We start from the raw sequence: 19,294 nt of genomic DNA on the forward strand, positions 1-19,294 counted from the left end.
AATTGTTGAAAATTGTGGATCTTTGAAGCCGAAATAATGTTATAGGAACACTAAATTTATACTGAGGATTAATATTAAAATAGTAATATGTTTATTTCATGGACGATTTCGTATATATTCATCGATACATGCACGCGTCTTAGCACTTTCTTCCATACCCGATTGTTAACCGACTGACTAGCTTACATTCATCTGTTTTCGGGACACTGCGCACACACATACTTCCACACACTGATACTCACATACAAGTATCTCTACTACGTATTTAACCCAGTCCAGCACAGAAAATTATACATATCTCAACAATAATATATCCTGAAAAGATGAAATAAAACCACTCGAATGTAATCGATTTATTTCTATTTGAGAATTTATTTTTAATGGCGCGTCTTTTAATCGAAATAAATCACTTGATTATCGAGGATATGTGTTACGTTGCAGGTATTATTTTCGTGAAATTTCTACCAGTTAAATATTCCAGAGTACTGAAAATACAGTTCTGTATTCACGCAATATTCTGCATATTGGATAAAGCAAAGTCGTCCGTCAAAGCTTTGTCAGTCAAATTCCTCCGGTTCTTGCGAATATCCATTTTGCCACGTGTAGTCAAAGTGAAAAAGGGATATTTTTTTTCTCATGACGAACAAACCTGTCTATTTTTATTCCGAGTATTAACCAATCTAGCTAACTATGCTCCACTTCTGTTTTATCATTTGCTCTATAAATGGAACGATTAAGTGCTCCAAGTTGTTTAATTTTCAGTCTATTCGTTTCCAAAGTTGGCAATCAATTATTAGCCATCGTTTAATTAAATAAATTACTTCCACTTATTGGAAATGTTATTATCTACTAAGCAATAATCGGAGTTGACAAAAGTTCAGGAAATGTACATCAAGCGAATAACTCGGATCGATAAAGTGATTTTGGACGAAGAATAGATACATTTCGTTGTATTAAAGAAAAAAAAACTGTTATGCAACTGGATTCTCATTTTTGGAAAATTCTATCATGCCTTTTGTTAAACACGCTGTTTCCTTCGTGATTTCTGATTGTCTGCTTAACCAAGGCAAATAATTTTAACGTTACTCTAATGACAGATATTCGTTAAACAACTTGGGTTATTTATTAAAATATTTAAAGTGCTGGTGTGTCAAACTTTTTGAAATTTCTTATTGGCGTTTCACGAGCAATGCGACAAGCAACGTGTAAATGAGAAAAAACGACTGCTATTAATAAAATTCTGATACACAAAAGATGTTACTATAGGATATAAGTAAAGTTTACAAGCTTTGTCCTTCGTTTTTATTAAATTTCATGCATTTAAAAAACTGCAAAAAATTAAAGTTACGCGTTTTTAAACAAAGGTGCAAGTTTGAAGGATTTCCATCCCTATAATGTTATATCTGGACATATTAAAAATACGTGGAACCTCGATGTGAAAAAGTTTCGGATATTCTTTCGAAATCCATTTCTGATGCAGGGGATTAAAACGTGAAAAATATTACAATTGATACGGAGCAAACAACAAAGGTTAAACAATGATTTTAACGGAACTCAGAGGTAACGCGATGACGAGATAAAAAGGGAAAATTTAAATAATCATTTAAAATCATTTAAATCATTTAAAATATCATAGAATTATTTCCATTTGATTCCACGTTTCTCGATTTACCAAACGTTTGTTCTGTACGTTCATCGAAATTTAAAGTAGATCTTGGTTCAATTTAATCGCTGTTGCTTCCAATTAACTATAAGAAACAAACAAAGTCGTTATTTGTCAGGAGATAATAAATTCGCCAAAGTGAAATTCACAGAAATGGTTTCAATAAAAAGATATATATTTGGACATTTGTAAAAGAAAAATTTACATATCGAGATATTACGTGAAAAGATGAACATTTCGAGTAACGAAAAGATATTTTAATTATCCGCCGTCATATTTATTTCAATATCGAGCTTATAACATCACATCGTCTTTCCTCGCAAACATCGCTTTGCACACGATAAAACTTTTATTGCGCCAACTTCCATCATCTTTTATTCGAACATAAAATATTTCGGTATCCGAACATGCGCCTTTATTAAAACGCTATTTTTCCTTATGTCGCGTCTCTCTTTAACTTCATCCGTTCTACTTCGTTGTAACGTCACGCAGAAATCTTGCTGAAACAAATAAATTTCACTAGCTACCACACATAATCAACCGATTTTCTCTCGTTCAAACTTAAAAATACAGCTACTTTTACTTAAAAAAAAATCAGGTAAATTTCACGTTTCCATTCGTATTCGAAGCATTTACCATTTTCTTGGCCAACAAATTTTAATTCCTGGAATATCATCGACATTTCTTAGAGATATAACACAATGCACTTTATCCTATAAAGCCTTCTCAGCTCGAATAACACGAACCGTACTATGTACATGCAGTATATCCTCTCATCGTGAGCAAGCTGACTTAAGTGAGAACATCTGAAAGCCCCACTCTCCATTCGCATGAAAAGCAGCAATCTTCTTTCGACCCTCCGAACCGTCGTGTTATTTCAGATCTGATTCTACTCTACTAGTTTCTTTCTCAACAAAGGACTCGTGGGTAATCTCGTTTGCCGGCTGTTCCGATCGAATTCAATCATGCTAATCGTGACAGGGGAAACATAGCTCAGGACACAGTCTCTATCCACGAATCTGTGAAACTGTTTGATGTAACAACTTCTGAGAAAACAATTCGCACGGAACGGAGTTAACGAGAACCTATTCTTGGTTGGCAAACGTTGTTTTAGCGGTACAATCAATGCTGAATCGTAGCTGCTACCTGTACGCGTATACCGTTTGAGTTGTTAACTGCAATTTGTCGCAGTCTCGCCGTTTCTCGGAAAACGGTCACCGGGTATTGTCGTTGATTATGCGAGTATTCAGTTTATGATCGAATCGAAGCCTACGAACGATCGTGTACGATATTTTGGGAAAATGTATTTCTTATTCTTGTAGCTTTTTATTCGTCTTCTTTCTCTGTAATTTTATTTAGTTGCCCGAAAAGTGTCTCTCTTTTACAGACACGTCTTTTACAACGACGCATCTTTATACGAATATGAAAGCTAATCCGTCGAATGTTTTGATCTTTAAAGTGGTCTTGATAAAACAAAATGATAAAACAATGTAAAATGTTGCGCATCCATTATTTCCTTATAAAACGAAAGAAACCTTGCTAATATTTACGTTTCTTTATATAAGATTTACTTTTGTTGTATTTAGGAGACAAACTATGCAGCGTTTGTCACATACTTCGGAGAAATCGTAGAATTTTTATTTCAATTTATTACTTTTTACGAAATGTGCCGAGCTGGTTGAAAGCTCGTGGAATATTCGTTTAATTTCGATTTGTTTCGAATTCTTTATCCAAATTTGTAATATCATGGAATTTTATCGGTACATTTCGCTGATTATTTGAGAGGAAATTTATATAATAGTACGAGGAAGGCTGACATAATCGTTACTTTTGCCATATGAAATATTTTTACGAAATTTTACGAATACTCTGTAATGCGTTTGCATGGAAATTTATAAACAGTTCGAAACACAAATGGCTAGTGCAGTTGCTACTACAAAGGGATAAAGCATTTTTATAAAATCTCGCAAAATTGTTCTGATATTTTTTATATTATCTGTTTAAATAGAAAATCGTAGGTACGTCGACAGAGCAGCCTACAAGCTACTATTTTTGTAATTTCAGGTATTTTTGAGAAATTTTATTAAATTTTACCTATCCCGTAATTCGTTTGATTCAAGATTTTTCATACCGTCGATGGAACCTGAAAATTCTAATTTCGTCAGACGAGATAGCTTCGAAAAATTCCATAGAATATTTACTGATACTAATACATTCTGCGATTCGTTCGAATAAAAAGTTTGTAATACGAACGAAGCAGCAAGTACTAGTCTTGTCACGTAAAATGGCTTTCAAATGTTTCGTAGAATTTTATTAATTTCGACATGTCCTGCAATTCGTTCGAATATTTATAGATATCTAAATATAACTATATATTTGGTATTTCATCTTTACATAAACAAAAAGGAAGTGAAAAGGTTGACCGTGAAACTTGCAAAAAAAAAAAAAAAAAAGCTCATTAATCGTTTCGTTCCTATGCAGAAGCGTCCGTTTGCTGCATCAAAATAATGAACAGAGGAAAACATTTCCTATTCTATTGACAAAAGTTCGAAGACGTGCTCCGACAACCGCCCACGCAAACAGGTCGAGAGAATCCATTGCAACTATTCTCACGTTTCGATCGAATTCATTGTTTGACGAAACAAAACACACGGATAGTGAACCATCCTCTGTCATTAATTCACTTTGCCTTTGCAATCGGTTCTTCGATATTAGTTTGGCCGGCAATTTTCAGCGCAGCGCAATGTGTACCTGTATCCGAATTGCCTGTAATGATCGTCCTCGACGTTCAAACTGCCAGTGTGTGACGTGTATTATAGCTAAGCTGTTCTATGTTCGAATCAGTGTAATTCGTATTTACAGTAACTGAAACAAATAGATTCGTATAACTACGGTGAGGAAAAAAAATACGTGGATGGGTAAATGGCGGTAAAGGCAATGAAATATTACTGTTTAGAAAAGTACCGTCCTGATTCTCTATTTTTAGTCATTTAAATTAGACTTAAGACGTTTTCACTTGTTCGTTATTTCTTAGTATCGACCCTCCTCGATTATATCTTTCTTATAATCCGTCCTTTCCTCGTCCGTTCCAAATCAAATTGAGACGAATCGAAGAATGTATAGAGAGTTTGCCGAAGGGTCCTCGAAAGAGAAGCACATCAATTAAGAGGATTGTTTCGTTTGGTTGCAGCCGATGCTCGCTGAAACGAAACGCGGTGGCGCCAGCGGGGCCGATGAGGGAGAAGAAGATGGAGTGGAATATTACAGGCTCAGGTCGTTTTCCATAACAGCGAATGGGGTCTATAACCTCGGCGATTCGCTGAAGAGCCGACGTAGCAAGAGTATCAACAGCGTCACATCCTCTGGCACTAGCTGCAGCAGCACCAGGGAGGCCAGGTTATTGAGGTGAGAATAAATCAGTGTATAAAGCACATGTCGCGCATATCCATTATACATGGAACGTTGTTCGACTATAACAGCGACTATAACAAACGGTTAAAACGCGTGACAAAGGCTAGACACACATTAGGTATAGAATGTCGAGACTTTTGTTGAAACAAAGGAAACCTACACGTAACACTTACCGCTATGTAAAGCTGTTGGAACATTGCACAGAGCTAAGGACAACGTTCCTCTCTCTTTTGTACGTCGTCACGCGATGCTATATATAGTGGGAAAACGTTACGTGTATATTCTTCGAACACTTACTATGGGAAAATGTTATGCCTATGTTACTTGAACACCTGTCGTGGAAAAGCGTTATGTGTATATTCTTTGAACACATATGGAAAAATGTTACGTGTACATTCTTCGAACATTTACTATGGGAAAACGTTACGTGTATATTCTTCGAACATTTACTATTGGAAAATGTTACGCGTATATTCCTTGAACACCTGTCGTGGAAAAGCGTCATGTGTATATTCTTTGAACACATATGGAAAAATGTTACGTGTATATTCTTCGAACATTTACTATGGGAAAATGTTACGCGTATATTCCTTGAACACCTGTCGTGGAAAAGCATCATGTGTATATTCTTTGAACACATATCATGGAAAAATGTTACGTGTGTATTCTTCGAACATTTACTATGGGGAAATGTTACGCGTATATTCCTTGAACACCTGTCGTGGAAAAGCGTCATGTGTATATTCTTTGAACACATATCATGGAAAAATGTTACGTGTATATTCTTCGAACATTTACTATGGGAAAATGTTACGTGTATATTCCTTGAACACCTGTCGTGGAAAAGCGTCATGTGTATATTCTTTGAACACATATCATGGAAAAATGTGCGAATATTCTTTGAACGCTGATCAGGGAAAAACTTTATGTGTATATTTCTATTACGCCTAATTGAGTATTACGTAAAAATATATTTTAATTTCATTGGTTGGCTGTCACGATTATATTGGTAAAACTTAAAACCAATCTGAAAAAATACACAGATACGAAATACAAGATATAGAAGATATCTATATAGAATTTCAGATTAGTTTCAAGTTTTATCGATGTAATCGCGACAGCCGACTAATGAAATTTCAAAATATTTTTGTAGAATACGCAATTACGCAGAGTATAAATATACATGTAACATTTTTCATTAATACACAGGATATCTATCAGCATATGCCGACAAATACACGAGCTTATTTTTATAATTGTATCAAGTCTGTCAAAAGTACTTAGTCTTCCCCTGCTCTTGTCCCGTTTCAATATTATTCCTCCGCCAATCCGTCAGATTTACACGCTAGACATTTACACGTGGCATAGCACAGACTGTTATACGTCAGATGAATTTGACTTGTAGATGAATCTTGCACTACGATTTGTACTGTACGTGGATCATCCGTCACGCATGTGTATGTATGCAGCTGCGTTTACGCTAAAAACAACCATCCCCTTGAAACTATTATATCTACTTATCGATATTACGACACGAAGTACCATTTGTCACGAATAGCAGCAACAGCAAGTAGGTCGATCTACGTGAAAACCTGCTAATACGATAACATACATCATGTCCAAAATAGCATAATATCCTGCCCTAATGTGCATACTATCTCAAGTTAAATGACACGCTATATCGTGTACTGCTTCCTCGGATTTATCTTTCCTCGAAGATGCCCTTGAAGAGTAGCGCCCAACGTAGGTAAAGGCATAAAAGACGCAATAAAAAATCAGAGCAGATTTCCTCTTACAAAACGTCCACGGAAATGCTGTTCTCTGTATCGTACGCGGTTCTTTGTTCAAGAAAGCTAACTCATAAATTCCAAGTCCTTGTCCCCTCGTACTATTACACACATATCGGGCTTACGATACGTCGATTGCCATTGGGGAAGCATCGTTGTTATAAAACTTTCGCAAGAAAGTCGATTGATAAGTCCTGGGCATGCGCCATTTCTTAAGAAAATACGTAATCCTTAAAGCGCAGCTGACTTTCCTCTCGCTTCGATATTTTCTCTCGACCGCACAATATTTTCGATAGTTGTACGGAATACAGTGCGCCTGACCGATTTCAACCAGCTTCGAATATATCGCCTAGATCGATCTTCTGAACAAACATTTTCCTGTACGTGTTACCACCGCACAATCTTCGTTTCCTAGACATTCGCAAAAACCTTTAATTAAATTCAGTTTTCATTTGCAATCCATTCTGGCATACACGTGGGTAACCGGATTTTTATTACCTGAATCCAATTAGCCAGAAACCAACTAAATTCACTCAAATTTTAACCCGTCCGTGTTGACCATCTTCGACGCTAACGCAACCCAATTTTTATTTCACGCGATCTTTCAAGCGTATCGTAAATTCCATTAGTACCAATTATTGTTATTTACAGACGTATCGTCGTATATTGTTGTCAAACGTGTTTCTATCCGTAGCTAACAACGTAAACCCGTGCGTGGTTATCGTTAGATTACGTGCGACGAACATGTATACGTATCTGGTGACTCTGACCATTAGTACACGCTACGTACGTGACGAACAAACAGATAAGACACGGCGCAAACATTTCGCACATGGGTAGATTCATTGTAAATTATTTCACGTTGCTACTCACTGCTCTAGCCCAACCCATAACCCACTCATCCTCTTTCTTCTCCTTTCTTTCCTTCGTTTGAACAACGTTAAGAACGGCTATCTCTTTCATCGACAAGTTACATCGACAGGTTGAGCTATATAAAAATACAAACATAAAATGTAAGATAAATTGTATCGCAGTTTTACGATTCGACAGTCAGCGAATACAAGTTGTTCGGAAGATAAACGTTAATAAGATATTTCAAGATCGTCGAAATGGGCACCACTTGCCTGTCTAATTAGCACATTTTCTCCAAAACTTCGGTAATATCGTTACAAGCACCGAGGTAATTTCTCCTTTAATTCTACCATTTGCATACAATGACGGCAAATCGCGTCCGAAAGTGCTACGAACAGCTTTTCATTTCGCCAGGGTCGATTCGTAAGAATGGACTAACTGAACTTTCCAGCGCCAGCGTTGCAGTCGCGAGATATTTCGGCCTCGATCCTCGACGTCTGCCACTCGTCTTCCTCTCGTCGAGCAATTAACAACCGCGTAATTACCGTCGAGCAATTACAGCCGGCGCGCGGTGTCGGTGGGACGAGCGAAGGCCGAAAGATTCTCCGCGGTTACGGCTCTACTTAAACGAATTAAAGGCCCTTTTTCTCTTAAAAAAAGGCGTTCGTCTCGTGTAATTCCGGCGCGCTGGTGTCTGCCTGTTCGTCGAGTCCCAAAAGGATATCCCGTGCCGCGAGACGGTCGCACGGCCGATGAAACAAGACGCAATCTCGGCAAGTGCTCTTCCGCGAGAAAAAATGCCGAGAATTATGAGCAACGCCGGTCGACCACCGCTTGAACGCAGCGAGGCGTAAACGGCGGGTGTACGCGTTGCTGATGGGACAGGATGCAACACGAGGCGATCCCTGACGAGAAAACGAGAATAAAGTACATGGAACGGAATATTTTCGTCTTCGGTTTTCGCGAAAATTGACTTTGGATAATTCGTTCGATGTATTGGGTTGGCAACTAAGTGATTGCGGATTTTGTCATTAGGTGGTACTGACAAAATCCGCAATCACTTATGGTAGTTGCCAACCCAATATTCGACGTAGCTGTATGTACGTGAATTGGATTGCAGCTACCGAGCAGGCGCGAGTGAACGATTAGAAGAAGACTGTGGTACGCGCGAGAATAAGCGAGAAGCGTGGAATACGATTCTTTCGTTCAACGCTTGGTTTTCAAGAAAACACGAGCACGCAAAATTTTCAAATTCATTCTTTTCTCGGAAACAGGGACAAATTTTGTTTTCCACGCGTAGAACAATATACTAGCAATATACTGCTAACTTATTTTCGTCCAGTTAGTCGGCAATTAGCCGCGTCCGAATACCTTTTTTATGCCTCGGACGAAAGAATTTCACTCCACGTTTTCTTCTTGTTTCTTCGCAAAGGATCAGCCTATAGCCGCGTGCACGTTGAACCGCGCCCTGTATATTTTCAGGCAGTTTTCAACTTTCATATTTCGCTGATACTTCAGAAACAAACGAGTTGTTAAAAAAAAAGTGCAAACAATTTTAGTTTCGCGTTTCCCCTTCCGTGGAACGTAGCCTGCAATTTCTCTGTAAAATATGTTCTTCCTGGAACGTGATATTCGAAAAATTGTTCCAACCACTCGCGTTTCGCTTACGTACGCGACACGAGTAAACTGCTTCTAATACGATTAGAAGATAGCGAATCGGCAGAACAGTCGGAAATAACGCCGTCGTTACAGCGGGTATTAGCTTGTAAAAAGAAATAGAAGAATGTCCAGGAAATGAGGATAGGAGAGGTATGGGGCGAGTGACAGAAAATCGAAGGAAGACACGCCGGGAATTGTGCAAGCTGACAGGAAAACCTCGTATTTGTCAGAAATAGGGGTGGCTTTTTCCCTTTGCCGCGCAAGGCGCGCTTCCTGTTGGCAGTGCGTTCTCTCGAAACCGGAAAATTACGGTGAATCTGCCGCTGATGTTGGGCCGAATAAAAAAGAACGCAGACTCGACCAAATTTCGACAAATTTCCATTCGAACGTAAATGTTTCGAACGTTTAAACGATTTTGCCTTTAAAACCCGTATATCCCGTGCCTGTAAATATACGCTACGCCGCTTTAATTATTTCAAATCTCTTCTTTTTTTTTTTTTTTTTTTGTTCTTCCGACGTGAATCTCCGCTTGGCAAATAATTATTTTCGGGATATTTACGAAAGCGTGTATCTAATATCGTTAATGGGTTAAAAATATTCTCGAGTTTTCAGAAATAACGAAAACCGATCGATTTACGGAATGTCGAGACCTTATCGAACGAAGATAACTCGTGAGACTGTTTCGAACGCGTTTTTGTTCGCCAATTTCACGAAGATCCGAAGAAAGATGTAATTTGTAACGTACGTATGAAAAATCAGGAAAGAAGAGAAGAAGTGCGATGCGTTGTTGGTATATCGCGGAGACTTAAACTGACGTCATGTTATATTCACGAAGGTCGTTTCAGTTTCATAAAAATGAAAGATAAAACGGTAGAATGATAATACCTGCAGAAATAGAACAGACTGCGATAAAGCGACCTGAGGCTACTAGCTTTTGCTTTTATACCTCGTTACGACTGCACATGTGTACGTTTATATTCGTTTACTCGTGTAATTAAGCGTTCTTCGGCGAGTTCTTTCTTCTTTCCTTTAATGGCTTGGAAAATCTACTAAAATCGTCAGACGTGAGATTCTTCGTAAGAGATCGTAGCGAGTGAAACGCGATTTGTTCGAAGCAGACCGTCTGATTAAGCGTATTCTTGTTCCACTGAATTCTTTGCTCGACGTTCCTTTTAAGAATCACGCGTACCGCGATAGAATTTACCGGTGAATTTATCGATTTAACGCGAAAAGATTGCGTCGTCGACGTGGGCTGACAACGCGTCGAATCTTCTCAGATTATTTTTCCATAAAACACAAGGAACACCGTGTATCGTATGCTCTACGAATACTGGAAAATTCGAAAATAGAACGCAAGCGAAATCGATAGCACGAAACTATCTCGACAGTGACGGTAGAACACGATACAGTCTCTGCTTGTTTCCAAAATTTACGCGACAGATCTTAAAATCCTTGAAGACTCGCACCAAACAAATAATAATCTGCCAACGAAACCAAAATCCGTGCTTCCTGTTCGGTGAACTTCCTTCTATTCCCCGGACGAGCATGCTACGACGCTGAACGTAAAAAGACCGACGACGATGCAGACGAGTAAGACGATGAACTCTGTTTTTCTGATGTCGTCGATCGATACGAGTTTCACAGTCAGCCACATATTCACCGCACGCTTTCTATCTGTGATGTTTCAGCTCGGCGTCACAGCTTTCAGGCATGGAAGCAGAGGAAGATACGAGCAACGAACGAGTGGCCACTTATAAAGTCGGCATGCTGGGTGCATCCGGGGTTGGAAAAACCGCCCTCACCGCCCAGTTCACCACCAGCGACTATATTTGCGCCTATGACACTTCCCTGGGTGAGTGTACGTCGCGTTCCCTTGTTTTCCATAGTTGCGGAAATATCGACGTTTTTATTTGTAAAAGTAGACTGGGGGAAAATTTCATTTACGGCAGAAGAGGGTGTCAAAAAATGGCCACTTTTTGCACCTACGCGGTGATGCGATGGGAAAGTTGAAACGGATGAGCAAGAAGATAAAAAAGAAATGGCAGTGGTGAAACTTTATCTTCGTCTTATTCAAGTACCGATCCATCTACGAAATGACTCTGGAAATTCAGCCGGCAAATCGATGGAAGTTTAGCATCGAGGAAATCCCATACGAACAGCGATCAACCACAAGTTCATCGACTTTCCACCGACTTTGGTTTCCAACGCGCGAACAAAATATTTTCAATTAACTGCGGAGCCGCTGCAATGGAATTTTATTTCGATGAAAGTCGGTCGTTGATAGGTCGTATCTCGATCCGATATTTTTCGTAGTCAATGAAATCGAACGCTGATGCGATTTGCCATTCAAAGTGCCCATTCCGAACACGTCGAAGCTGTCGGTCGCAATGCAGCAAAGTCCTATCTATCTGTTTACGTGTTCCAGCTAATAACGTCTCTGGTTATTCCGATGTCTGTCGAGCTCCGTAGTTACTTCAAACGAAAGTGTTTTACGCTAATTCTATTTCTGCACCGAGTGCAATTCGTTCGTGACACTCGACGCATACGTATACGGATACAGGTTGAGCGAGCGTACTCTTGGCTATTGTTCTCGGCCACCAGAAACCCGATGATACTTGGGATTTGCTCGATTTTAAACTCCGATTGATTTATCAACAGAATCTCCGAAGGATTATTACGTCGATATAGACGAATACTCATTTTGTGGTTGGCTGAGAATTTGAGGAAAATTAGGATCAAGTGTAAGGTATCTTTGGTTTTTCTTTTTCAAGTTCGAGTATCTTTCCCATCGTATTTGGGGTAAATAGTAATGACATTTTTTCTTTCTCTTCTTAAGTGGCCTGCAAGAACTTACGCTAGCAGATCCAGAAAATGACCATCTTGAGAACATCCTCTTTTGGAGGTGCAAAAATGCACGGAACGTATTTAGCGTGTAAAAATATACAAAATATTATTTAGAGTATGGTATTGTAACGTTTAATGAGTGGAACAAATTCCTGCTTGGGTTTCATATATTTTCTTTTTTTTGGTTATTTAATTTTTAGTTTAGTCGATGGAAATATGAATTTAAATAAACATTCGCTGTCTATAGCGGGATTCATATTTACAATGTGAAGATTATTTGAAAGAAATTACATCCTGGTTTCGTGTGAAATGAATCGAGTATTTTCCTTTGGATTGTGTCTCAAAAATGTTGATGACCCCTTTTTTAGGACAACCAAATACCGGAAGATAGTATAGCGTGTGCGAATAGCTGTTTCAACCGAAAATAAACAGAACGTAAATAAAACCAATTTTTATTTTGACTGTGCTTCCAATGGATATAAATTGCGGAAAAACTTTGGCAAAAGTTTCATGTAAATTAAATGCAGTTAGAAACGTTAGAAACTTCGTGTAAAACCTGAGTCGACGTTTTCCAACGACGCGTATCGCTAAAAGTAAAATCATAAAATCGTAAGGAAAGGAAAGACGCGTGTTAAGGCAAAAGATTTGCGAACGAGCGTGACTCTGCGATGCTTTGATTACAAAAATGTTTGTGTTCCATTTAAAGCGATATCGAAATTGGAAACAAAGGAACGGAAAAGGAGAAAATATCGGAAAGACCTGGAATTTGCAAAATGTTTTGTGCCCATTGTCAACAGCGACCAAATCGCTTTGTTAGGTATAACCCACTTTTCATTGCGTCGCAGCATTTGCTGACCCGATTTGCAAAAACGTGAATGAATTCGTTATCAAGCAGGAAACGCTACTTTCACGGAATAAATGCAAAAATACTGATAATAAACGAAAGAATAATTACGCAGCTATTTCTTTAATGTCTGATATTTAGTATTTTATGTTAGTTTAATCGAAGATTGTACGGTAATTTAATAAGAACGAATGGAGAAAGAAGCTGAACAATTAACGTCCTATTCGTTCTATTAAAATGCAAATGTACAAGGTCTTGTAAATGACAAGTTTCTTCTGTTTCAGTCTCTCCTTCCCCTATTTTCTTCTCTTTTCGCATACGTGTTCTTTACGTATTATTTGCTTCCTGTTTGTATTCTAATGGGAATTTCTTTTCCGTGCAACGAATAAATAAATAAATAAATAAATAAACGTAATCTTAATGCGATATTTTAAGCTTATTATGATTTTATTTATGACGTTTAACGTTAGACCGTGCATTTCTTGTTGCAAAATTTCAATTTCTAAACATTCTGGAATCAAATATTATTTAGATAATTTTTCACTCTGTTGTCTACCCTGTTTTCAGAATGAAAAATATTGCCGCGTTTTTCGCCATAAAATGAACCGTCTGATTAATTCTACAATGAAAGAAAAAGAGAGAAAAAAAAGTAGAAAGGTCATAATTTTCCGTGTATTTATTTTCGCTTTATGGAACAGAAAAGAATTAGCTATTTGTTTTGAAACGATTTTTTTGAAATTACGTATTTGAGACTATTTCGTCTGTTGCAAATAATAAAATCTTTTCCTTTTTTTTTCTCTCTTTTTTCTTTGTTTACATCCAATGAAACAAATATATAGGAATATCATATTAATCGAATGTCATATTTTAATAAGGGATTTCGCTAAATTCGCGCTTTAAAGGTTTAAAGTGTCAAATGTTACGCTTAATCGAGTTTCGCAGAAAAGAATCGCGCGAGCAACTGCACAGTTTGTTACACGATTTTAATTAACTTCGAATCCGGAAGCGTTACTTTTGTAAACGCGTCCACTGCCCTTGAACCGTTCACCTGTGCACGTAATTAACATGTTCAATACCGTGGAATATTTAGAGTTGCCGTTGAAAAAATGAACGAACGGCTTGACAGAAATATTTTTAATTAAAGCCAGCCCGGGGTCTGGTTATTATCGAACAAAGCGATGCAAAACCTACGGACAAAGGAAATTTCAAAATTGTAGAATCAATAACTGTGCAGGTGAAAACATTTTTCGTTTTCGGTTCTTCCTGCCCGTTGTTTTTATTTTTTCTGTCCCCCTCATACGCAACGACCAGCTGTTAAATTACAAATTTTATTTCCGTAAAAATTATATTCCAAGAATATCTTAAGATTCCGAAATCGTGGAGATTTCATTTTCATCGATTTAATCGGTTAGCAGTTTTTGACGAGTATAGTCGTCACGAAGAAACGACAATACTTTGTCTTATGGCAAGACCTAATAAAATATCGAAACAATCATTTCGTTACAACTTAATTCTATGTTATAACAGTTACGCGTACTCTGTGCTCGACGAATATACTCGTCGTCGCTTACAACGTTTCAATTCGATGTTTTCAAACAGGTAGCAAATGGTTAACGTATTACACGTATTTTTATATTTAGTTAAGTATTAAATATTTCCAGATACGTTTCTACGTTGATATATTTAACCAAATATAATATCAAAAATATTATGCAAATTACGTAATACGTAATGCGTAGACGAAACGATATGGCAATGAGCAATTTTCAACTGTCGGTTTGAATTGTTTCAGACGAGGAATACGGACAGAAAAGTGTTTCCGTGATGCTCAATGGCCAAGAAACAGAATTAGAAATCATAGATCACCCCACGGCGGAGATGTCGGTAAGCTTAATTACGTAATTACGATAAAACCCCCTTTATCCAACACGGTCCACTAATTCTACCCGTTTCTTCGCTGTTTATTCATTCGTATAATCGGAATTAATTTTCATATAACATTTCAGGAAGTGAACCAAGTGGGCTCCTTCCCTCGTAAGGCAAAAACATTTATTTAAGCGTGTAAGGCACCTGAATTCGGATAACAGAAATTAATACTAGAACTACCGGTAATTAACAGGAAGCTACTTGTACCGAAACAAGCCAAAATGACTGATCTTTAAAAAATACGTAATAATAGAATATTTTTATATTTATTGATTCATTACTTTCTTACAGAAGGAATTCCATGTCATGTAGTACATTTTTGGTATTATTTGTTGAAGTAACTACTCGGAGAAAAACTTTACATCTTTATTTGTGTATATCTGTGACCTAGAGACTGCTACTACGCAGAAATATTCTAAATAAGGAGCGGTGCATATTATTGTATCGAGTATACATTATGTTTTGGGTTGCAAGGTCTAGGAACAAAGGAACTAATAAACAGATTTCTATTTATGTTGCCTGTAGCCTCTAGCCCAAGTTATAAGCTTAACTTTTTTGGTAATGTCCTTTTGCTATAAATATACGAACGTGCTCCCTATCATTCCACCGTCTAGTAACACTAAGAGAGTAAGGATCTGAATCAGCATAAACTTATACATTATACTTATACTTATACCTTTAATTATTTCAATATACTTTTCTATTACAAATTCATCCACTCGTTCTTCAATCAGTCAACCTCAACCTCGACGTTATTAATCCATCTGGGACTATGATCCCTAAACGAGGGTTGTCACATTTATAAAATCGTAGAAGCAGTCATTTTGGGTGCTGTGGCATTTCTAGCGTTAGCATCTAGCGATCTAGCGATCGATCCGGAATTTTCCTGATAACCGATATCATCGTATCGAATGATACGCGGTAAAAGTTTGAGAAACGCGTGGGAGGTTGTACAAAACGAGGAAACTGGTTAATCGGGGTTCGATAAACAGATTGCAGGACCCTTTTACACTTTGACAGGTACCAGTCATTTTCATTGATATTGGTATAAGTAGCCTCGACACGAAATTATTTTCAGTTTGATTACATAAAAAAGAAAGTAAAATTCGTTATATTATTCTTTTAGTTATCGTTGCGAAAGTCATTACATAATTGCGGAGAAAAAATATAACGTGAAGTAGGAATTTTAAAATCAAATTGTAAAATCAGTCAATTTGATTGGTGTGGTAGTTCTAGTGTTAAGAAACAACACGTTCGATAAATCCGACGATCCGATAACGTCAGTTCGAATAAACGAAGAGGCACTCTGCTAAATCTGATAATTTCCTCGCTTCAACATATGTACATATATATAACTTTTACCCATTTTTATTTATTTAATTATACATATACAAATACTCTGTACGCTCCTTTTTCGTTGCGTCTCTATTCTCTTCCGTTTCTTCTTGTTTTTATCTTTTTCGGCCGTGTTCATCACGCAGCGTCCCTACGCTCGGGTTTCTGCGGCTAAAGGTTTAGCTTGCTTATTAAAATTGGCGGACTTATTTCTACTCGACATCGTATTACCTTTATCTCGATGGAAACACGCGGGATTATATTGTATATCTAATTTGCTGCGGGTTGTAAAAGAAAAAAGAAAAGAAACACGAGGTGAAGGGTGTAGTAGAATCTTGATAAAATTGAACTTTCTTCTCTCTTGAAAGAAAATTTCGTTTAATCTTTTATACGTCCCTGGATTTCTCTTTTATCTCGCTGCTGCCGACTATACACGCGTTTCGCATGAAACAGTACTTAATTTTATAAATACTTGGGCATTATTTATGCTTGTATCTTTCTATATCGCGGTACGTGTTGTCTATTTACGTCGTCACGTATCTTTAGATATCCTTTACGTCGAGTCTTCGTAATTTTAAATATACACAAAGGAAAAATACGAAAGTGTAATGTTACCATCTCTTCTTTGCTTAAATAACATCTGATATTTATCCATTTGCGAGTAATAATCCGCTTGTCTCTTCTTATGGAAGTAGCAACCAAGTAAGACACAGGAATATCCTAACGACTAACGACTAAACTTCCTTCTTTTATTTGTTCCAGGTGGAAACGTTCTGCTCGACGTACAATCCGGACGTTTACGTGGTGGTTTACTCAGTGGTGGACAGGCGTAGCTTGAAAATGGCCGAAGATACGTTGATGTATCTATGGAAGAGCGATTATATGGCTAGTCGTGGCGTGATTCTCGTCGGCAACAAAGTCGATCTCGAGAGGAAACGGGAGGTTCCATCCGTTGGTGCGTACGAGCAATAAGAAACGAACTTTGTAACCAACTATGGGGGTGGACTTGGTTATTTACTCGTTGGACGTGCAATACTGGCTTACACTGTCTCTTTGACTTTCTTTGCTACTCTCCAAGCTTTCCTTGGCGTTTATTTGCCATATTTTTGCGCGATCATACTCACACAAAATTTGCAACTTCTTCTTTTTATTTATTTTGGTTATCTGCCTTTAGAATGTGCCCTGCTTGCGAGTTCGCTAAATTCTTCTGGCTATAAATTATCACGTCGCTGACTTTCCCCAGGTTGTCGTCTTACGGCATATCGTGAGATTCCTACGACAGGATGTTCCTCCTTCAGCCCTCGTTTAATCCGCCCTTTGTACGTCCACGGGGTTGGTTTCATGGGACATTGCGCAATTCTTTTCTTGTGTCTCGTTGCGTCTCTTAATTTTCTCTTGGACAGTTGGTATTTCTACATCTTTCCGTTCGATCTTCGTTGCTGATGTCATCACGAGCCATTGACAACCCCTCCTCCGAGTGCCGTTTATTGCGGTGATTCGAATCTAGCGACGTGGTGCTGGCTCTTTGCCGCTGTTTCCCCATAGAACTATTCCATAAGTTCATATGAGTTTGATTATTGTCTTGTACATTGCCAATTTATTTTCTATGTCCTCCACATCTGTCTTTTTTGTTATCTTCGCGTCTTCAATTATCTTTTACACCTGGCCTGTCCACGTGAGTTTCGAGACCAGGTGCAATTCTAGGTAATTAACTTTGGTTTACTGGACGATCATGTGATTTTGCTGGATATTCGATTGGCAATTTGGAGCTCGATTAAACGCGTGTAACATTATAGTTGGATTATAGTTGGCCACGCGAGCTTCGATTAGATCTCTTGCTTCGTCCGATTATTTATGATAAAAATATAAACAACGAAACTATTCGGTTGTACCAAAAGTTTCTTTCGTTTCATAAGGAAATAATATCACTTTATGGAATTATGTACGATCCATTTTCTTCTGAAAGAAACTTTCCAGGCAGCTTAATATATTATAAATTGTACGTTCTACATGCCTAGAGTACAGTGAACGCAAAATAAAACCGCGTTTTGCATTTTAATTAACAATCGCCACACGTAGTCGTAATAAGATACGTATTTCGGGATTTCTTGTTTCGAGTTTGGGTATCAAAATTTTCCGCAGACCGTTGCAACGAGTTTCCTCGGACCACTAAAACGTTTTACACATTTGTTGAAACGAAAGCGCAATCGAGACGTAAAGATACGAAGATCGTTGGAAAGTTAAGTACTACATAAAAGAAGAAGTAACTTTTCTCTCGGTACAAAGATATAGCCCGGTGCAATCGCTAGAATTGCTCTCCGGGACCAGTTCACTGAATTTCCTCCTAACGTAACTTCCTTCTGAAACTAGAAAAGGTCAACAATAAATAAACTTGTTACTTGCGTTGATTAACATCAATTTTTATATTAATGAAAGCTGTTGCCGTGCTTATCGGTTTCCCGCTAACTACACCCGCTAACTTCGTTCTGACGAAAGCTGATAGTTGCCACTTGGCGTGATGATAATTGCTAGTCGCGTAATTACGCTTTCGTGCTCGTACGTATTAGACGAGATTCAGTGAAACCTAAATACCGCTAATTTGAATCAAGATTAGGCTTTCTTTTTCGTGCATTAGGTGTCATTAAGCAAAATTGATAATTCTAACAACTACGCAACGTAATAATTCATTCTTTTGTTCGTTCTTTCATTTTGCATGTATTTATAGTACTTGAAGTAAACAAGTAATTTTCAATGACACGATCGTGAAGCTGCACGTGAAGTGGCGGGCACACGATGTGATCTATATTTATAATATTAAGGTATAAAGTATAAAGTATCAGTGGGTAAATAGATCGTTGTACGAACTATGCTAGCTTTTATTCTTCTTCTTTATTCTTATTCTTTCTTTCGTAATCCGAGTATTTTAGCTTTATTCGTTATTTGTTGTTGCCTTCTTTCAGTGTATTTTCCAGA

At 37.8% G+C, this 19,294-nt stretch overlaps 1 protein-coding gene across 1 annotated transcript in view; it reads left to right on the plus strand.

Annotated features, from left to right (window-relative positions):
- Nucleotides 1-19,294, plus strand: part of LOC138179449 (GTP-binding protein RAD) — an 83,205-nt gene that overhangs the window by 57,777 nt on the left and 6,134 nt on the right. Inside the window, exons 4-7 of the mRNA XM_069112258.1 lie at nucleotides 4,854-5,068; nucleotides 11,061-11,224; nucleotides 14,853-14,944; nucleotides 17,084-17,276. Of these exons, the coding sequence (XP_068968359.1) occupies nucleotides 4,854-5,068; nucleotides 11,061-11,224; nucleotides 14,853-14,944; nucleotides 17,084-17,276 (664 nt within the window). The remainder of the gene's footprint in view (nucleotides 1-4,853; nucleotides 5,069-11,060; nucleotides 11,225-14,852; nucleotides 14,945-17,083; nucleotides 17,277-19,294) is intronic.

This window comes from Bombus flavifrons, chromosome 4 (assembly GCF_040668555.2).
Source record: "Bombus flavifrons isolate JBK064 chromosome 4, iyBomFlav1_principal, whole genome shotgun sequence".
Lineage (NCBI taxonomy): Eukaryota > Metazoa > Arthropoda > Insecta > Hymenoptera > Apidae > Bombus > Bombus flavifrons.